This window comes from Apiospora marii (genome assembly GCF_038362585.1).
Source record: "Apiospora marii strain CBS 49790 chromosome Unknown utg000002l_segment0_segment0, whole genome shotgun sequence".
NCBI lineage: Eukaryota > Fungi > Ascomycota > Sordariomycetes > Amphisphaeriales > Apiosporaceae > Apiospora > Apiospora marii.
In genome coordinates, this window is record NW_027117373.1 from 3,617,047 (window position 1) to 3,632,427 (window position 15,381).

Genomic DNA, 15,381 nt, shown 5'->3' on the forward strand with positions numbered 1-15,381 from the left:
CTACATGCAGACAAAATGGGGTCGCCGCCGTCGTTGACTGACAGAAGAGAAAAAGAGAGAGAAAACCAAAAAAAACAAGAGAGGGGATATCGCTGGCATCCATTTGACGCGGGATGCTGCTGTAAGATTAGGAGATATGAATCCTAGATCAGGGACAATAGCCTGATACAGATAGGAAGATGCACCTTGGCAATGAGAATGGTTTTTATTGATATGTGTAATGCCCTGTGGGATGACATGCTTCAGAATTCTGCTGTAAGGATTCGTGTCGCCCTTGGGTGAAATCGTGATACCGAGAGCTCAAGTACTGGGACAATAAGTTATCATCCCCTTTGTGCTGGGCTCTTATTGCTCCGCAGTTGTAAGTGTAAACCGCCTTTCAACCCATGTGAGAGGGAGATATTGTTTGCAGAACATTGGCTTGTTGGGATATGTGGTATCGCAAAGGTAGACAGCTTCTGTGAAGTTTGCGTGAGAGTGCTCTGACGAAGATGCCAACGCTTCAAGTTGGAAAGGCAACAGGCCATGCGATTTCACATATGCTAGTTCGGTTTGAAAACACATCTTCTTTTGGAACAAACATTAACGGCCCCTTGTTAACAGGTAAAGTGTGTTCAATCAGTTGATTGCCCTATGAAGTACCCAAGCCCATTGATAAGTGCCATCAATTCCTTCAATCAAATGCATTCAGTGTGCTCCTACGATCTGGCTGGCAACATCTAGCTGCTGGACCTTTCCGCAGTTGATCTTTTCCTCTTCCTCCTTCGCAAACCGCAACACCAACTTCTACCCTTCCTCCCACCCTCACCAGCCTTGCCCCCAATGGTTGGCCTACTCGAGCTCCCTATGGAGCTCTTTCTTGACATCACTAACTACATCGACACTGGTCGTGACTGGAAAAACCTTGCTGCTGTGGATCGCAACTTCAACCGTCTCGCCATCAAACGCTTCTGGGATGGCCTCGACACCGACAAAAAGCATCGAGTCTTGATGTGGTCATGTGCCGCAGGAAGTACAAGGGCACTCCGTCGACTTCTTGAATCGGGCCTGACTGCCAACCTCGAACTTCAAGTGGTTTATCTACATGAACTGAAAGACGAGGCTCCAGCATTCTACATTGACACACCCAGTCAGCGTCGTCCGGGTCTGGGCGCGGGAGATTATGCCTTCATACCTCATATGGCCGACATCCATCAAGTCGATGCGTATTCCGCTTGGGTGTCTTTCTGGATGCCACTTCACGTTGCCGTACGTCACGGTCAAGCTCAAATCATCGAGATTCTTCTACAGCATGGAGCATGGATCGACGCACCCTCGGTGAACTACTGCCTCTGCAAACGGTCCTCTAGCAGTTGGGGGAATTCTGCTGCGGGGGAATACACAGCCCTACATCTCGCCATATGTACAGGCCAAGAAGAGATTGCCCAACTGCTTATTTCCAAGGGCGCTTCAATCTATGTTGACGGACTTATGCATCGAGACAAATACTCGTACGGCTCAGATCTTGGTAGGGTCACGGCCCTTCACTTCTGCGCAAAGCATGGCTTGCTTTCTACGGCCAGGGCCATCGTTGAGGATGAAGCACATAAGAGGGTGCTTCACGACCGCGATGAGTATGGGTGGTCCGCGATTATGTACGCCTATCGCTACTTCAAGGACGATGTCTTTGATTATTTGCTTGCTGAGGGCGCTGGCACACAAATCGAATCAACAGTGCCGTGTTGGACTGACACTGACTTTGTTTCGGCAGCTAGTGAACTGTTACATCAAGCTTGCCTCGATGGTCGTTGGGAGACCATGGTTAAGCTAGTCAATCACGGCAGTGACCCTAGCAAGCCGGACGTGGAAGGGACACCACCACTGCAACTCTGTCTTTTTACCACCCGAGGAAGGCATTACCATAAACGGTTTCGTTCCCAACCCGTTGAATACCAGAAAGATTCCGATGATGTTGTCGATTGGCTCAGACGGTTCCGTTTCCGGTCTTTTGAAGACTGGGAAGATCCCGATGATGCCGTCGAGGTGCCAGAGATGATCGATGCAATCAAGGCATGCGGAATGCACCTCAAAGCACGAAAAGATACACTCATTAATGTAATGAAGTATGCCCTGGTCGAGCCGATACCTGCGCTGGCATCGTTGATCCTTGATGCTGGCATAGACAGCTTAGAAGTGATCGAGACAGGGAGATGCGAGGCCGCGTATGCGCCACAATTGCCTACGTCACGGTTGGGATCCGAGGCTTTCGACTGGGATTTTTTCTACCTGAATACTGGAATGTATGCAACCCATTCGACACTACTGGATTACGCTTGTTATGAGTCCCATGCTTCCCCAGAGCTGCCAGAGCTCCTGAAGCTATTATTCTCTAGAGGCTGCATGGACTCTGGAGATACCAGCTCTTACATCCGCGCATTGGAAAACCTCTGCTGCAACCCCCGATTCGAGCATAGGTGGGATGTCCAGTCAGACTGCCAAGAAAATGCGAGCTGTTTGGAACGAGGTTGTGCACAAATACTCTGTGGACAACTCGGAATCGCGCTCCAGAGAAACCCTACGACAATGCGTCTTCCCTTCGAGTTGTTCTTCATCTGCTTTCGTGAAGGCGACTACATAATACTAGAAGAGCTAGCAAAAGTTGTTACCTTCTCCGACACAAGCTTCAGCGTGGAAGAACTACAATATCTCTTTGATACCCTCACAGAGCGCGGGTACTGGGGCGTAAATGACCCGCTGTTCAACAGGCGCCTCCGCTGCTCCAAGTTCCTCTTCCGATTGGGTGGCAGTGACGCTCTCCTACAACGAAGTGAGAGCTTTGAGGCACTTTTCTATTTTGTACGTCTCGAGTACGCGGAAGAAGCCATCGTGCACTATCTCGACATCGGTGGACAATATCGTATGGTTCTCCATCATGGCAGAACGGATCTCTATGAAGCATGTACCTACGGCTGTTTGCAGCTTGTACAAAGGCTCCTGGACTTGGGTGCAGACCCGAACAGACTTCTTGTTGCTCCCAAAAACCCAGACGCAATGAAGTTGCCAACAGTAGGAGCATTCTGGGGGCGACCCGACGTTGATGGAGCCCTATTGCGGCTGCTCCTCGACCGAGGTGGTAACCCTTTCCGTCCCGACGAAGAGAACTACGGCATCGGCTACCCCTTTGAGGTATGCTTAGAATCAGAAAGCATGTTCGAGTTCTTCTGCGAACTGTGTAGACTCACAATTAACGAGAATACCAACAAGGAAGACTTAGCTGACATCCTTGCCCTAGCATGCTCTCGTGGCAAGTACCTGCATGTCCAGGAGTTGCGTTCATGCGGAGGAAATCGCGTTGATGCCATCATTGGCGAGAATGGGGTGCGTTTCCTACAGGAGCTGCTGGTCAATCTCTCCCCAAGTGGCGGAAAAAGGTTTTGGCATACGACAACCTTCCGACAGGTCGATCACGCTATAAGCAGCATTGGGCTGATTCTCCGGATCGGCGGCTCAGGTATCCTTACATCCAGCTGGAGGGAGGCCAAGAAGGAAGAAAACACCAACCAGAGACGGTATGGGTTGCAAGAATGGCGAGATTATGACCAAGTCGGAAAGCAGGAGAACGCCAGCTGGAAACTGGGCAAGGATATCGATGACTATTCCTCTCTGGAATTCCTCAAGAAACTCCTCACGCGTCCCAAAAACCCTGTCCCTCTGCCGAAAAAGAACCACCTGACCTACTACGAACACGTATGCGAAAGCGACTACCTGCAATCAACCAGAATCTACTGGTGCCTGAATCAGCGTATCAAGATAGGTTCAGGGTCTGATACGGACTCCGTCACGATCCTTGATGAAAGGATCAAACGACCGTCGGAGATGGAAGGCGAGTCGCTCAGTGGAGCATTTACATTGCCTGAAGAGCAAGAGGGGTATTTGGACGAAAATTTTGTCTGCCACTGCGAGTGGCAATTTTATCGGCGCCCGAATTGGTGGTTTTGACACAGTCGATAGATAGGATCAATGCGACTTGGTGGTGATGATACCTCGCATTTCTTACAGATCATGCATCTCGAGGCAAAAGAAGCTTGTTAGGCGATATAGTACCATCAACGAAGACGTAGTGTTTGAACATATCGTGTCGCCTCTCTCTGTCTCCGAGCCTGGGGGCAGTTAGTTATTCATTGGAAGAAGAAGCCTCTTGTTAGAGCAGTTCTTATTACTGTTCCTTCTCTATTGACTGAAGGATACTATCGTAGTGAGCCTGAGGTGACCGATTTATAACGTGCCCCTCAGGAGTAGGTACCAAGGTTTATTAATAAATACATTCATTTTCGCATTCCGATTGCATTCAATGGCAGCAGTGCAATCAGTCACTTTGCTTCCAACATAAATACAGGAGCCTTTCCGACTTGCTGAGCTCCTCCACTGATCTTTCATCATCTCTTCCCACTGCTCACTCTCCTTGCCTTCTCGCTTCTCATTGCTCATTCCTCGAGTTTTCCTTCGATCTTTACAGGTCATCTCTGCGCACACTGCACACATCATGGCTCGGATGGTAGGGCTTCCCGTGGAGCTACTAGAAGGCATCCTCGACAACATTGACGACCCCAACGACCTGACGTCCCTGGCTCGCGTCAACCATACCTTCCATACATTGGCCGACAAACGCATTTGGAAGGGTGCCGACAGAAGGTACCGCTATCTCATATTGATGTGGGCGTGTGCCACCGGAAACGCGCCAGCACTCCACCGGCTCCTGAACCTGGAATTCACCACCAATCTCCATTTTCAAGTAGGCGCGGGCTGGCCTCGGGATGAATTTACCTCGGACTTCTACCTTCGGTTAAGAGACCGTTTGTATGACTCTTGGTCCAGCGACCCGTTGTATGTCGCCATACCCTACCATGACGACTTTTACGAAGAACCAGATGCGCCTGCGATAGATCAGAGCCATAGAGGATTCTGGAAGCCGCTTCATGCTGCTGTGTACCATAGCCAGGGCCATATCGTTGACATCCTTCTTCATCATGGAGCATGGGTTGATGAAATCGCGAGGGACTATCATGGCTGTGACCGACCACCACATTACTTTTACGACCCAACAAACGAAGATGGGAGATACACACCCCTTCACGTGGCCCTGTGCAGTGGACAAGAAAAGATCGCCATGAAATTGATATCAAACGGAGCTTCGATCTATACCGACCGTACAGTGCACCGGCATGCTCGGGCCCGTGACCCGAAACGCAACAGGCTTACAGCCTTGCACCTTTGTGCATATCATGGCTTACTTGAGACCGCCGAGTACCTGGTGGAGAACGGCTACCAAACAGCAATCGACGAGCTCGATGAGTTCGGCTACTCTCCGATAACGTATGCATATGTTGGCCGCCACGACAGCATCTTCTTTTACCTACTGTCCCAAGGCGCCAGCACAAGATTCCATGAGTGGGACATCCTTCCTCAGAGTTACCGTTCATTTCTGCACCAAGCCTGCCGTGACCGTCGGTGGGAGACTGTGGACAAACTGGCCGAGTATGGCTGTGACGCATCGGAGCCGGACGACTACGGCTATACACCATTGGAGCTATGCATGAATTACTGCAACACCTTCACATACCCCGACACCTACAAAATGAGTGTGAGTGAGAGGAATTTGGACGCGCAAAAGATGTTCAAGGCAATCGAGTCATGCGGAATGCATGGTCCCATAAAACAAGACATATTGCTTAAAGCTGGGCGTTATGCTCTCAGAGAATCAGTACCGTCGCTAGTCACCTTTGTTCTCGACCATGGGCTGGACATCTCAACCCTGCTGTACTCGCACAATGTTTATGACGAGGACGGAAGAGAAGGAAGCCCACTCTACAAACGCGATTGGCCTCAAGACGTTGAACCCCAGAATTACTACCATGATACAGGATTGTTTCCCTGTGAGCAGACCCTGCTCGAATTTGCCAGCTGCTGCATCAGGCCGTCACCATACCTCGAGGAGGTTATCGACCTGTTGCTTGCCCGAGGCGGTATAAATCCAGGAGACATTGAGAGTTACGTGCGCGTACTGAAGAACCTATGTTGCAGCAGATATGGCAGTTGGGGTGACGATCCCAACGAATTCCCAAGACTTCAATGCGTGAGGAAGATATGTTCCCACTTAGCTGCCACTCGAGTCTGGCAGAATTCAAGGCCCGAGTTACCGGTCAGCTTGTTCTTTATATGTCTCGATAGGTGCCAACGCGTCTTTCTGGATGAGCTGCTGAACGTCTTCGACTTTCCCGACTGGGAATGCAGCGACGATGAACTGAGGGGTTTTCTGCTTCTCCTCACACGCAACATTGACTACTCTATATTGTATGGCCCCGAGCCAGACATAATCATCGCCACCCTCACCCGCCGTTTCAGCTACCTGGAGTTCCTCTTCAAAGCAGGCAAACATAACTACTTCTTGCAGCACGAGGAAACCTTCGTTCTTCTCTATACGACTTTGCTGCAAGTGGAGGGGGAGAGAAGGCAGTTTTGGACTATCTCGATCGAGGCGGTCGATACTGCCTTGATGACGACCGGCACAACACGGCCCTCTTCGAAGCTTGTGCCACGAACAGTTTGCAGCTCGCAGAGAGGCTTATAGACATGGGAGCACACCCTCACAACCTTATCTCGCTCGATAAACCATTCGAGCCCATTCACGAGCAGGGCTATCTCTGGGAAAAGAACTTGGGCGACGTGGCTATATTACGTCTGCTTATTGAAAGAGGTGCTGACCCCTTTTTCGCAAAAGACGTTGACTCAATACCAACATACCTTTCCTACTACCCATTTCACTTGTATATGGAGGGTTCCAGGAGCTCCTCTCCTGAATTCTTTCGGACACTATGTGAACTCACGATCAACAACAAGACTGATGCAGAATTCTTGTTCAACCTACTCAAAACTGCATGTACCGATGGGAACCTGGAAGCAGTCCAGGTGCTACGTTCTTGCGCTGGACGGCGAGTCGATGCGATTATTCGGAACCAGGCAGCGTTCCTACTGCAAATGCTGCTGGCAGAGCTGGCCCACCGTCCCTGCTCCTCGTGCGGTACCTACAGTTCCTGTCTCTACATCAAGGAGAAGTTGATTGGAGATATGGACGATGCTATTGGTCTCATCAAACTGATTCTTGAGCTGGGGCCCGCCAGGACCTTGACGTCCAGATGGAGGCTGAAGATCTACCGTGGCGAAGGGCTCACAGCACTCAAGCTACTTGAGAAGCTCCTTACACCTCCCGAGAACCCGCACCCAGTAGGAGGAAGAAATGCACCACAGGGGGGGGTATATGGATCCAGATGAATATATCGATGGGCCTTGCGAGCACATCAGAGACAGGTACAGATACAGGGTCTCCAGGTGCTTGAATGAGCGAATCAGTATCGACACCACTAAGAGAGGATCCAACATCACCATCAGTGATGGGACAATCACGCTCTCATCGCAGCAGGAATTGCGCGAGGTGCGACCAGGCGAAACCAGCATGAAATATCTGGTAGACATCCCTTTGCCGTGGGGTTGCTCCTGCGAGGAGGATTGCGAGGATGACTGGTAATGGCATAAGGGATATGTCCACATACACACCTGCCTCGCAGGTCAGGTCGACAAAGGATCCTTTGGCCACGGATTGACTTTCCATATTTGGCAGATCAGAAACAATGCCGCTCAGCTGGGTTTGCAGACCATTAAAGCGGATGGCTCTCTCAGTCGACCTAATGCATCTTGGTCGGCGATGACACACAGATAGAACAGATAGGCAATGACAATGATTATGATATCTGTGTAACTAACTTGCATTTTCTTTTGCCTGGAACATCGAACCAAGATAGGCTCGTATTCTAGCCCTAGCTCCGTTACTATGCTCGGTGGAAAAACCGACTGGTCATTGAAGATGTGTGGCCCCTACAGCCCTGCCAGAAACGGCGAAGAAAACAGAAGAGGAAGGAGGTTTCAGCATGGCCTATGAACTTGGCCTCGAGTACTAACGCAACCTGCGGAAGATGGACTTAGCTGATTTATTTTGAGGTAAACCAGGCGGATTATGTTTAGCGAGTAGTTGTTATTACTTTCTTTCATTAAAGCATCTCTCCGTAGTGAGTGAACGTGGGGTGACCGATTCGTGAGGTGCCCCTTGGGAGTGCCAATATTTATCAGTTAATGCATTCGAATTTGCAGCTTGGATGTATTCAATTGCTTCGCGGGGGTTTATCATCTTGCTCCCTCCCTCTTCTTTCCCCGTGCTCATTGCTCATCCTTTGCTCTTTTCTTGTCTACCAGCAATCCTTTGCACACAACAGGACACCGCAACACATCATGGCTTGTAAGATTCTCGAGCTCCCTGTCGAGCTTCTGCTCGAGATCTTCGAGTACATCAGCGATGATGTCGAAGCCTTGAAGTCTGTTGCACGTGTCACATCGTGCTTCTATTCTCTGGTCATCGACCGCATCTGGGATCGTGCTGATCAAGACCACCGCTACCGGATCTTCATGTGGGCATGCGCCTCCGGGAGCCCGCGAGCAGTGCGCCGTCTTCTAGACTTGGGCTTCACGCCGAACTTCAATTTCCAGCTGAATCAAGAGAAGAACCTGGATGACTTGACGTCAGATTTCTACCTCAAGCTTCCACCCAACCCTGGCTTTGGTCAAACCGGCTGGAACGGCTGGAACGCATGCATAGGCTGGAACGCATGCATACCCGACAGGGACGACTACCACATCCCTTTCCCGCCTTTATCGAGCCGAGTTATTGCACAATTCTGGAAGCCATTGCATGTTGCGGCGCATTATGGACAAACGCAAATTGTCGAAATCCTCCTTGGTCACGGGGCATGGGTTGACGCCACCTCGATGAACTACTACGAGTGTCCCCGACCTGTGCTCCCATACGACACACCCACTCATCTCGGACAAGCCACGCCTCTCCATGTCGCCTTGTGTAATGGCCATGAAGATGTCGCCCAGGTCTTGATAGCCCAAGGTGGTGCTACGATGTACGTCGACCATCATGTCTACCGAGCCGAACAAACATACGATCCCAACCGCGGCAGCATCAATGCCTTACATTTTTGTGCAAGCTACGGCTTATTGCCAACAACAAAGTTCCTCATAGAAGGAGGTTACATCGAGACAGGCATTGATCAGCTCGACGAATTCGGGCTTTCTCCCATCATGTACGCCTATTTCCACGGTTACAACGAGGTATTCGACTACCTACTAGCCCAAGGCGCCAGCCCTCGAGTTGGCCGAACATCAGTTCCGCACATATTCAAGTCTGGTGTCACGTCGATTCTGCATCAGGCCTGCCATGATACTCGATGGGAGACCGTGGTTACCTTAATCAACCACGGAAGCGATGCGCACGAGCTGGACGGAAACGGCGACCCTCTCCTGATTCTGTGCATCAAATCCTACTTCCGCCGGCTAATCTACAATCATTTGCCCGACGTGATCTCGGAGTCGGAGAAAATGATCGGCACGATAGAGTCATGCGGCCTGAATGTCCGCGTACCGCAAGAGAGGCTTGTCGCTGTGGCCAAGTACGCTTTCAGGGGCGCAGTAGTGCCACTCGTCTCATGGCTTCTCGACTATGGCCTGGACATTTCGACGACACTGCCATCGCACGAGAGAGATGAGTGGCTGCGTGACTGGAAGAATCGCACCAAAGGTCGATGGGTCTGGACTCAGGACTTTGATGATGGGGAAACGCCCGATACGAAACTTCCGGGCGCCTACTACAACGACACTGGGAGGGTTCGAACGCAACAGACGCTACTCGAATACGTCTGTTACCACAGCGAGTTGTCTTCAAGTGCCCAGCAAGTCATTGAACTGCTACTCGACAGAGGTTGTATCGGGCCAGGAGACATCCAGAGCTACGTGCGCGCGATAAAGCATCTTTGCTGCAATGAGTTGTGCAAATGGGATGAGGACCACGACTCGAATCTACAGCTCTGTCTACAGATGCTGTGCTCCCGTCTCTCTGCTACAGTCCAAGACAGCAGCCCCAGACCGCAACTACCGGCCGGCTTGTTCTATGTGTGCCTCCAGGAGCGCCTACATCCCGCCATGGAGTACATACTCAACGCTTTCGATTTCGCCAACTCGGTCTACAGTGAGGAAGAGCTTATGCACTTTTTGGACGCCATCATGCGTAAACATTACCCCAACAACGATGCGCAACAACTTCGTCTCCTGGACCTCGTCTTCCAGGCAGATATGAACAACCACCGCCACCTCTTGCGGCACGAGCGCACGTTCGAGAGGCTCTGCAAGGCGTTTCTACGGTCCACGGAGCACAAAGCAGGAGAGAAGGCGATCCTAACCTACCTCGACCGCGGCGGCCGCTACGCCTTCACCTTCGCGGATGGGGAAAGCAGCTCGGCCCTCTTCGAGGCCTGCTCCACGCGCAGCCTGAACCTGGCCAAGAGACTTCTCGACCTGGGCGCAGACCCAAACAACCTCACCCCGAGTAGGGATCGCAGTCCCTACTGGGAAGATGATATCTGATACCGGAACGGGAACGATGTGGACGTGCTGCGACTGCTTCTCGAGAGAGGCGGCGACCCCTTCCGAGCAGGACGTGATGGGAAGACCGGCATTCATTTCCCCTTCGCCGTATACTTGGAAGGGTCCGACGAGGAGTTCGAGTTCTACCAAGAGCTTTGCAAGCTAACCATCAACGACGCGACCGCTGACGGCGACCTCTTCACCACTGTCGAGCTTGCTACTGTTCGCGGGAAGTATGCCGGCATCCAGGAGCTGCGCTCGCGCGGGGGCGACCGAGTCAACGCTCTGCTCCGAGACCATGCGGTGCCTTTCCTGCAAAAGCTGCTGACCAACCTGTATTCATTTGACGGTCAGAAGCCCCTCGAAGAGGGGGGCGACGGCATTTTCTACGACCGCTATATAGACATCGACACAATCGATGGAGCGATCGACACTATCCGGCTTCTCCTTGAGCTGGGCCCCTGCGGAATTCTCGAGTCTGACTGGCGTCTGAAAGAGCCTCGCATCGAGGGGCTGACCGCAATCCGCCTGCTCGAGATGCTCCTCACACACCCCGACAACCCACACATCAACGAGGCCAAGTATCGGCATTGCGATAAACTTGGAGCCCGATATCGAAGCAGAATCGCCTGGTGCCTGAACGAACGGATCAAGATCCAGTCGGCTGATGGGGAAACTGCCGTCACGGTTCTCGGCGGGGAGATCGCCTGGCCAGAGGACTGGTATGAGCATTGGGCAAGGCCAGAGACTGAATGGGGCGAGTCTAAACGTGGATTCTTGCAGGAGATTCCTATGCCACATGAATGGTATTGCTCCTGCGATCATTTGGAGAACACGAGAGTCCGAGACCTTTGGCACTACTAGCTATTGACTTCCCGTTCGGAAGGAGCAATCGGTTCAGTCTTGGGTTCTTTGGATACATTGACTTCGTCCACGAGGGACGGAGACACGGTGGCGATACGGCATCCTGTTGAGGTACATGTATAATACAATCTTCATTAATCATAATGCTGTTTTCTCCAGATGCCATGACTTGTGTGGGCGGTATAAAACCGACATTGACGGTGTACACTGTTTTCCGAATAGGAAGCCGTTTTAAATTCAAATGCCTCTTCCTTTGAAGCAGGAACTTATATGTACAATGAAGAGCCAACTACCCATTGAAGCATGGAAGGTGTAGCCAGATACGACACCATCAGCCAGGCAAGCAAATCTGCTTGTTTGCTCAGAAAGAGATTCCCCAAGAGAATGTTTCTTCAAAGGAGCCGAGCAGTGACCCAAGGTGAGACAACTCTCTTCAGAGACAATACAAACACCTTAACGACCACAGAGTCCGCTTCCCTCGAGCGCCGAAGCCGGGTACAAGACAACAGGATCACGCCCAACATTAACATTGAGTCCGCCAGACCCATCGGCCGTAATGACATTGCAGTCCCCGCCAAGGACCTGGACGACCTGCTCGCCGCCGGAGTAGCCCGAGTTGCCGCCTGAGATGTTGATCTGGTAGGTGTTGCCGTTGCTGCCCAGGTTGCTGAAGACGCCAATGACGTCGCCCTTGCGCATGGCGATGCTGTGGCTGTCCGAGTAGACGGTCCAGGCCTGGTACTTGATGTAGCCGGCCTCGGCGTTGGAGGCCGCCATCGTGTGGTTGCGGACCTGGTTCAGCGTCGCGACGAGCTGGTACAGTTCTGACTGGGTGTTGTAGCCCGAGGTCCAAAGCGCTTCGCGCTGGTTGGGCGTGTCGCCGCCGGCGTAGTGCTGCTCTTGGCCTTGGTACAGGATTGGGATGCCGTCGGAGAGAAGGGTGAAGGCAATGGCCTATGTTTAATTGAGGGGTCAGTTGATATTTTCACGTATTGAGCTGCAAAGGGCGGAGAATCAAAGAGGGTTGGTGTTGGCTATCCAGCTGGATCTTTTCTGGTGAACTCACATTCTTGGCGAGCGACTGTGATTGAAAGTTAGTCTTGTTTTTGTTCGGCGCATCATGCAAGGATTTGAACTTACCATGTCGTTGGTCAGAGAGGCGAATCGCTTCTGGTCGTGGTTCTCAATGAAGACACCCAGGGCGGTCGTGTCAGCTACTCAGGGGTTGGTGGGTCAGCCTGCACGTAAAACCTGGGCAACTGGAGGGGTAGCTGATAGGGGGAAAACTGACCTTGTCCCTTCATGGTGTTGATGCCGTTGACGAGGTTGTCCATGGTAGCCGAGGGGTTCGAGAACGTCTCCTGTACCCAGAAGAAGCTGCAGCAACGTGTCAGAAAATAGTAATCATATGCGGAAGGAGAACACCCCCTTGGAGTTTCTTGATGCAACTTACAGGGGGTAGTTCATCAATCCCTGCATGTAATTCTGCCAGTCGGCGTAGATGGCTGGGTTACCGTCGAGAACCTGTTAATTGCGGGTGAGAGGTCAGCCAACTTGCCACAACTGATGAACGACGTTTCCATCTCGTGTCGTTCACTCTCGTTAGGGCCATGAAATAGTCAGCAAACTTGCCTCGCCGATTCCGTAGATGCCCGCCGCGTCCAAGAAGCCGGGCCAGAAGTCCTTCTCGACGTGCTTGACACTATCGATGCGCATGCCGTCGATGGAGTACTTGGCGACTAGGTCCTTGATCCAGTCGCTGAAGGTGTTGCGGATGTTGCTGTCCTCGGTCTTGAGATCCGGCAGGCTGACCTTGTTGTCACCCTCCCAGCAGGTCCGGACCGAGTTGTCGTCGTCGTAGTTGATCTCGCAGAACGGGTGGTAGTAGCCGCTGTTGTCGAAGGGCTTGAGCATCGAGTAGTCGACGCAGTCGCCGCAGCCGTTGAAGCCCATGTGGTTCGTCACCACGTCCACCATGAGGTACATGCCGCGCGAGTGCAGCGCCGCCGACAGGTCGATCAGGTCTTGCTCGGTGCCAAAGTTCTCATTGAGCGAGTAGATGTCCTGGGCCCAGTAGCCATGGTATGCATATCTGGTGACGGCATAAGTGTCAGCAAAATGTTCTACCAGGATGCAAGTTTCCGCCTTCAAATGTGATGGTGTGGAAGTCTGTACGAGTCCAACTTACCCATAAGGAGTATCCCCTTCAAGATTCTTGACGATGGGAGAGATCCAGACCTAGAATGTGCACAACCTTTAGTATACCAAAACTTATGCACACGGCAAACCCAAATTGGCGTCATGCCAGGAGGGAAAGCCAAGCTCTTACCGCAGTGAAGCCCATGCCCTGGATATAATCCAGATGGTTGATCAGGCCCTTGTAGGTGCCGCCGCAGTAGCTCGTGATGGCGCACTGCTCGGTGATCGAGCCGTCGGTGCGGGCGAAACGATCCGTCAGGATCTGGTAGATGGACTGCTTCTGCCACTCGGCGCCGCTCAGGGCCTGCGCGATTGAGGCAGAGCCCCAGAGGAGGGAGGTGGGAGACAGCTTCATACTGGACGTAGATTCGAACGGAGAGGGGTACACGTATGTGAAGAACGAAGGCGCAGTGTAGAGAGTGCAAGAATTCTTTGAAAGTTGGCCAGTGTGGGCTTTCAAGCAACGGGTTGCAAGATACTGCGAAGACAGTGAGTGGCTGGGACTCAGCTTGGGTTGCTGTGTTGACCTGGGCTGAAGAAGAAGAATCAGGACGGAAGACAGGACGACGATTGTCTATTTATATTGACCTCTCCACGGCACATATGGTTGACCTTGGTGTTTCTCTAACATCCATGGATATGAGCCTGAGCGAGATCGAGCGTGTAGTAAGGCAATTGGAGGCGACTCATCCACACCCGCCGTGGGCCATTGTCACCCAAGCGCGCTGGAAGTTACGAAAGAAAAGCAACTTCACCACCTCCAAATTCCAGCGCACGAAACCACGACCGACCGACCGAGATGTGGCCGCGTTCTAATCTGGGGTGTCGGAGTTTCTATCGAGGCGGGACTCGATCACCTTATAGGCAAGAGGTAAGCAAGGTTAGGCACTTGGCTTGGTTTAAGTAAGGGCCCGGGCATGGCGTGTGGGATAGAGTAGAGAGCAGCAAAAGAAAGTGTGTCTTGTCGTGGTAGGCACCACCTTGGATGTAACTGGAAGCGGCGTAGGCCTCATGATCCTCGTCGCGGAAGATTACTAAGTCAGTCACTAGACCACCAAGCTACCCCCGGATTGGGCATCTCAGTCCGGCCTACGGGCCGACCCCACAAATTTGGGGAACACCCCCGTTCACCCCACAACCACCAGCATGGAAGCGACGAGTGACGGAGTTCGATCTGCCTTCTGTGGGGTTGTCATGTCATGTACAGGCAAGCCGGCCAGGATTCCGACATGATCGGTACCGGCAAGAGAAGGCCCGAATTACAGGGCCACCATTCTATGCCTTGGCCATCCCTTGGCTGGCCCCTTGGCTTCGAGAGTCACACACACACAGCGGTTACCATCGCAGACCTGGCCTGAACAAATGCCATAGACAAACAACAAGTCCGGCATGAGAATCTGATGGATCGTGTATGTAGCAAGATGAGTTGCCGGCGGCGGAGTTCCCAAGGTCAGATTCCCCACGTCAGACCGCAAATCGCTAGTAGGGCCGACTCCATCGTCTTATGCTGCCCAGTGTAAGCAGGCCTGCTGGACTTGATGGTACTAAATACCGAGGTATCAGGGCCAATGCCGTTTGGTGCTGTTAACCGAGACAGCAGTGCCGTCTGGGACTCGGTACTCTTCACGTGTCTGCTGGGGTTCGCATGTTATGTCGATCAACTTGCCATATTCAGTCGACCAGGCCATGATCCAACCCCAGAATTCGACCAAAGTGGCCTGCACATCTCATGTCAGCAATAGAGCGAGCAGAGTGGCTATATTCACGAACTATGTCACTGATATAACTTAGCGCTCGGCCCTACTT

General features: G+C 52.1%; 4 protein-coding genes across 4 annotated transcripts; 3 read left to right on the forward strand and 1 right to left on the reverse strand.

Annotated features, from left to right (window-relative positions):
• Positions 1–822: 822 nt before the first annotated feature.
• Positions 823–3,978, forward strand: PG985_002818 (ankyrin repeat-containing domain protein; the record flags this gene model as incomplete). The annotated part of the gene is made up of 1 exon (XM_066822587.1): positions 823–3,978. One exon carries the CDS (start codon positions 823–825, stop codon positions 3,976–3,978), a length of 3,156 nt encoding a protein of 1,051 aa, XP_066690019.1.
• Positions 3,979–4,522: 544 nt separating this feature from the next.
• On the forward strand, positions 4,523–6,607 carry PG985_002819 (uncharacterized protein; the record flags this gene model as incomplete). Its single annotated transcript, XM_066822588.1, has 1 exon — positions 4,523–6,607. One exon carries the CDS (start codon positions 4,523–4,525, stop codon positions 6,605–6,607), a length of 2,085 nt encoding a protein of 694 aa, XP_066690020.1.
• A 1,712-nt stretch (positions 6,608–8,319) lies between these two features.
• PG985_002820 (ankyrin repeat protein) lies at positions 8,320–11,376 on the forward strand (the record flags this gene model as incomplete). Its single annotated transcript, XM_066822589.1, has 2 exons — positions 8,320–10,474; positions 10,583–11,376. 2 exons carry the CDS (start codon positions 8,320–8,322, stop codon positions 11,374–11,376), a joined length of 2,949 nt encoding a protein of 982 aa, XP_066690021.1.
• A 453-nt stretch (positions 11,377–11,829) lies between these two features.
• PG985_002821 (family 13 alpha amylase in complex with acarbose) lies at positions 11,830–13,930 on the reverse strand (the record flags this gene model as incomplete). The annotated part of the gene is made up of 9 exons (XM_066822590.1): positions 11,830–12,330; positions 12,443–12,457; positions 12,517–12,590; positions 12,668–12,753; positions 12,830–12,900; positions 12,949–12,959; positions 13,005–13,468; positions 13,565–13,614; positions 13,706–13,930. 9 exons carry the CDS (start codon positions 13,928–13,930, stop codon positions 11,830–11,832), a joined length of 1,497 nt encoding a protein of 498 aa, XP_066690022.1.
• Between the last annotated feature and the right edge of the window lie 1,451 nt (positions 13,931–15,381).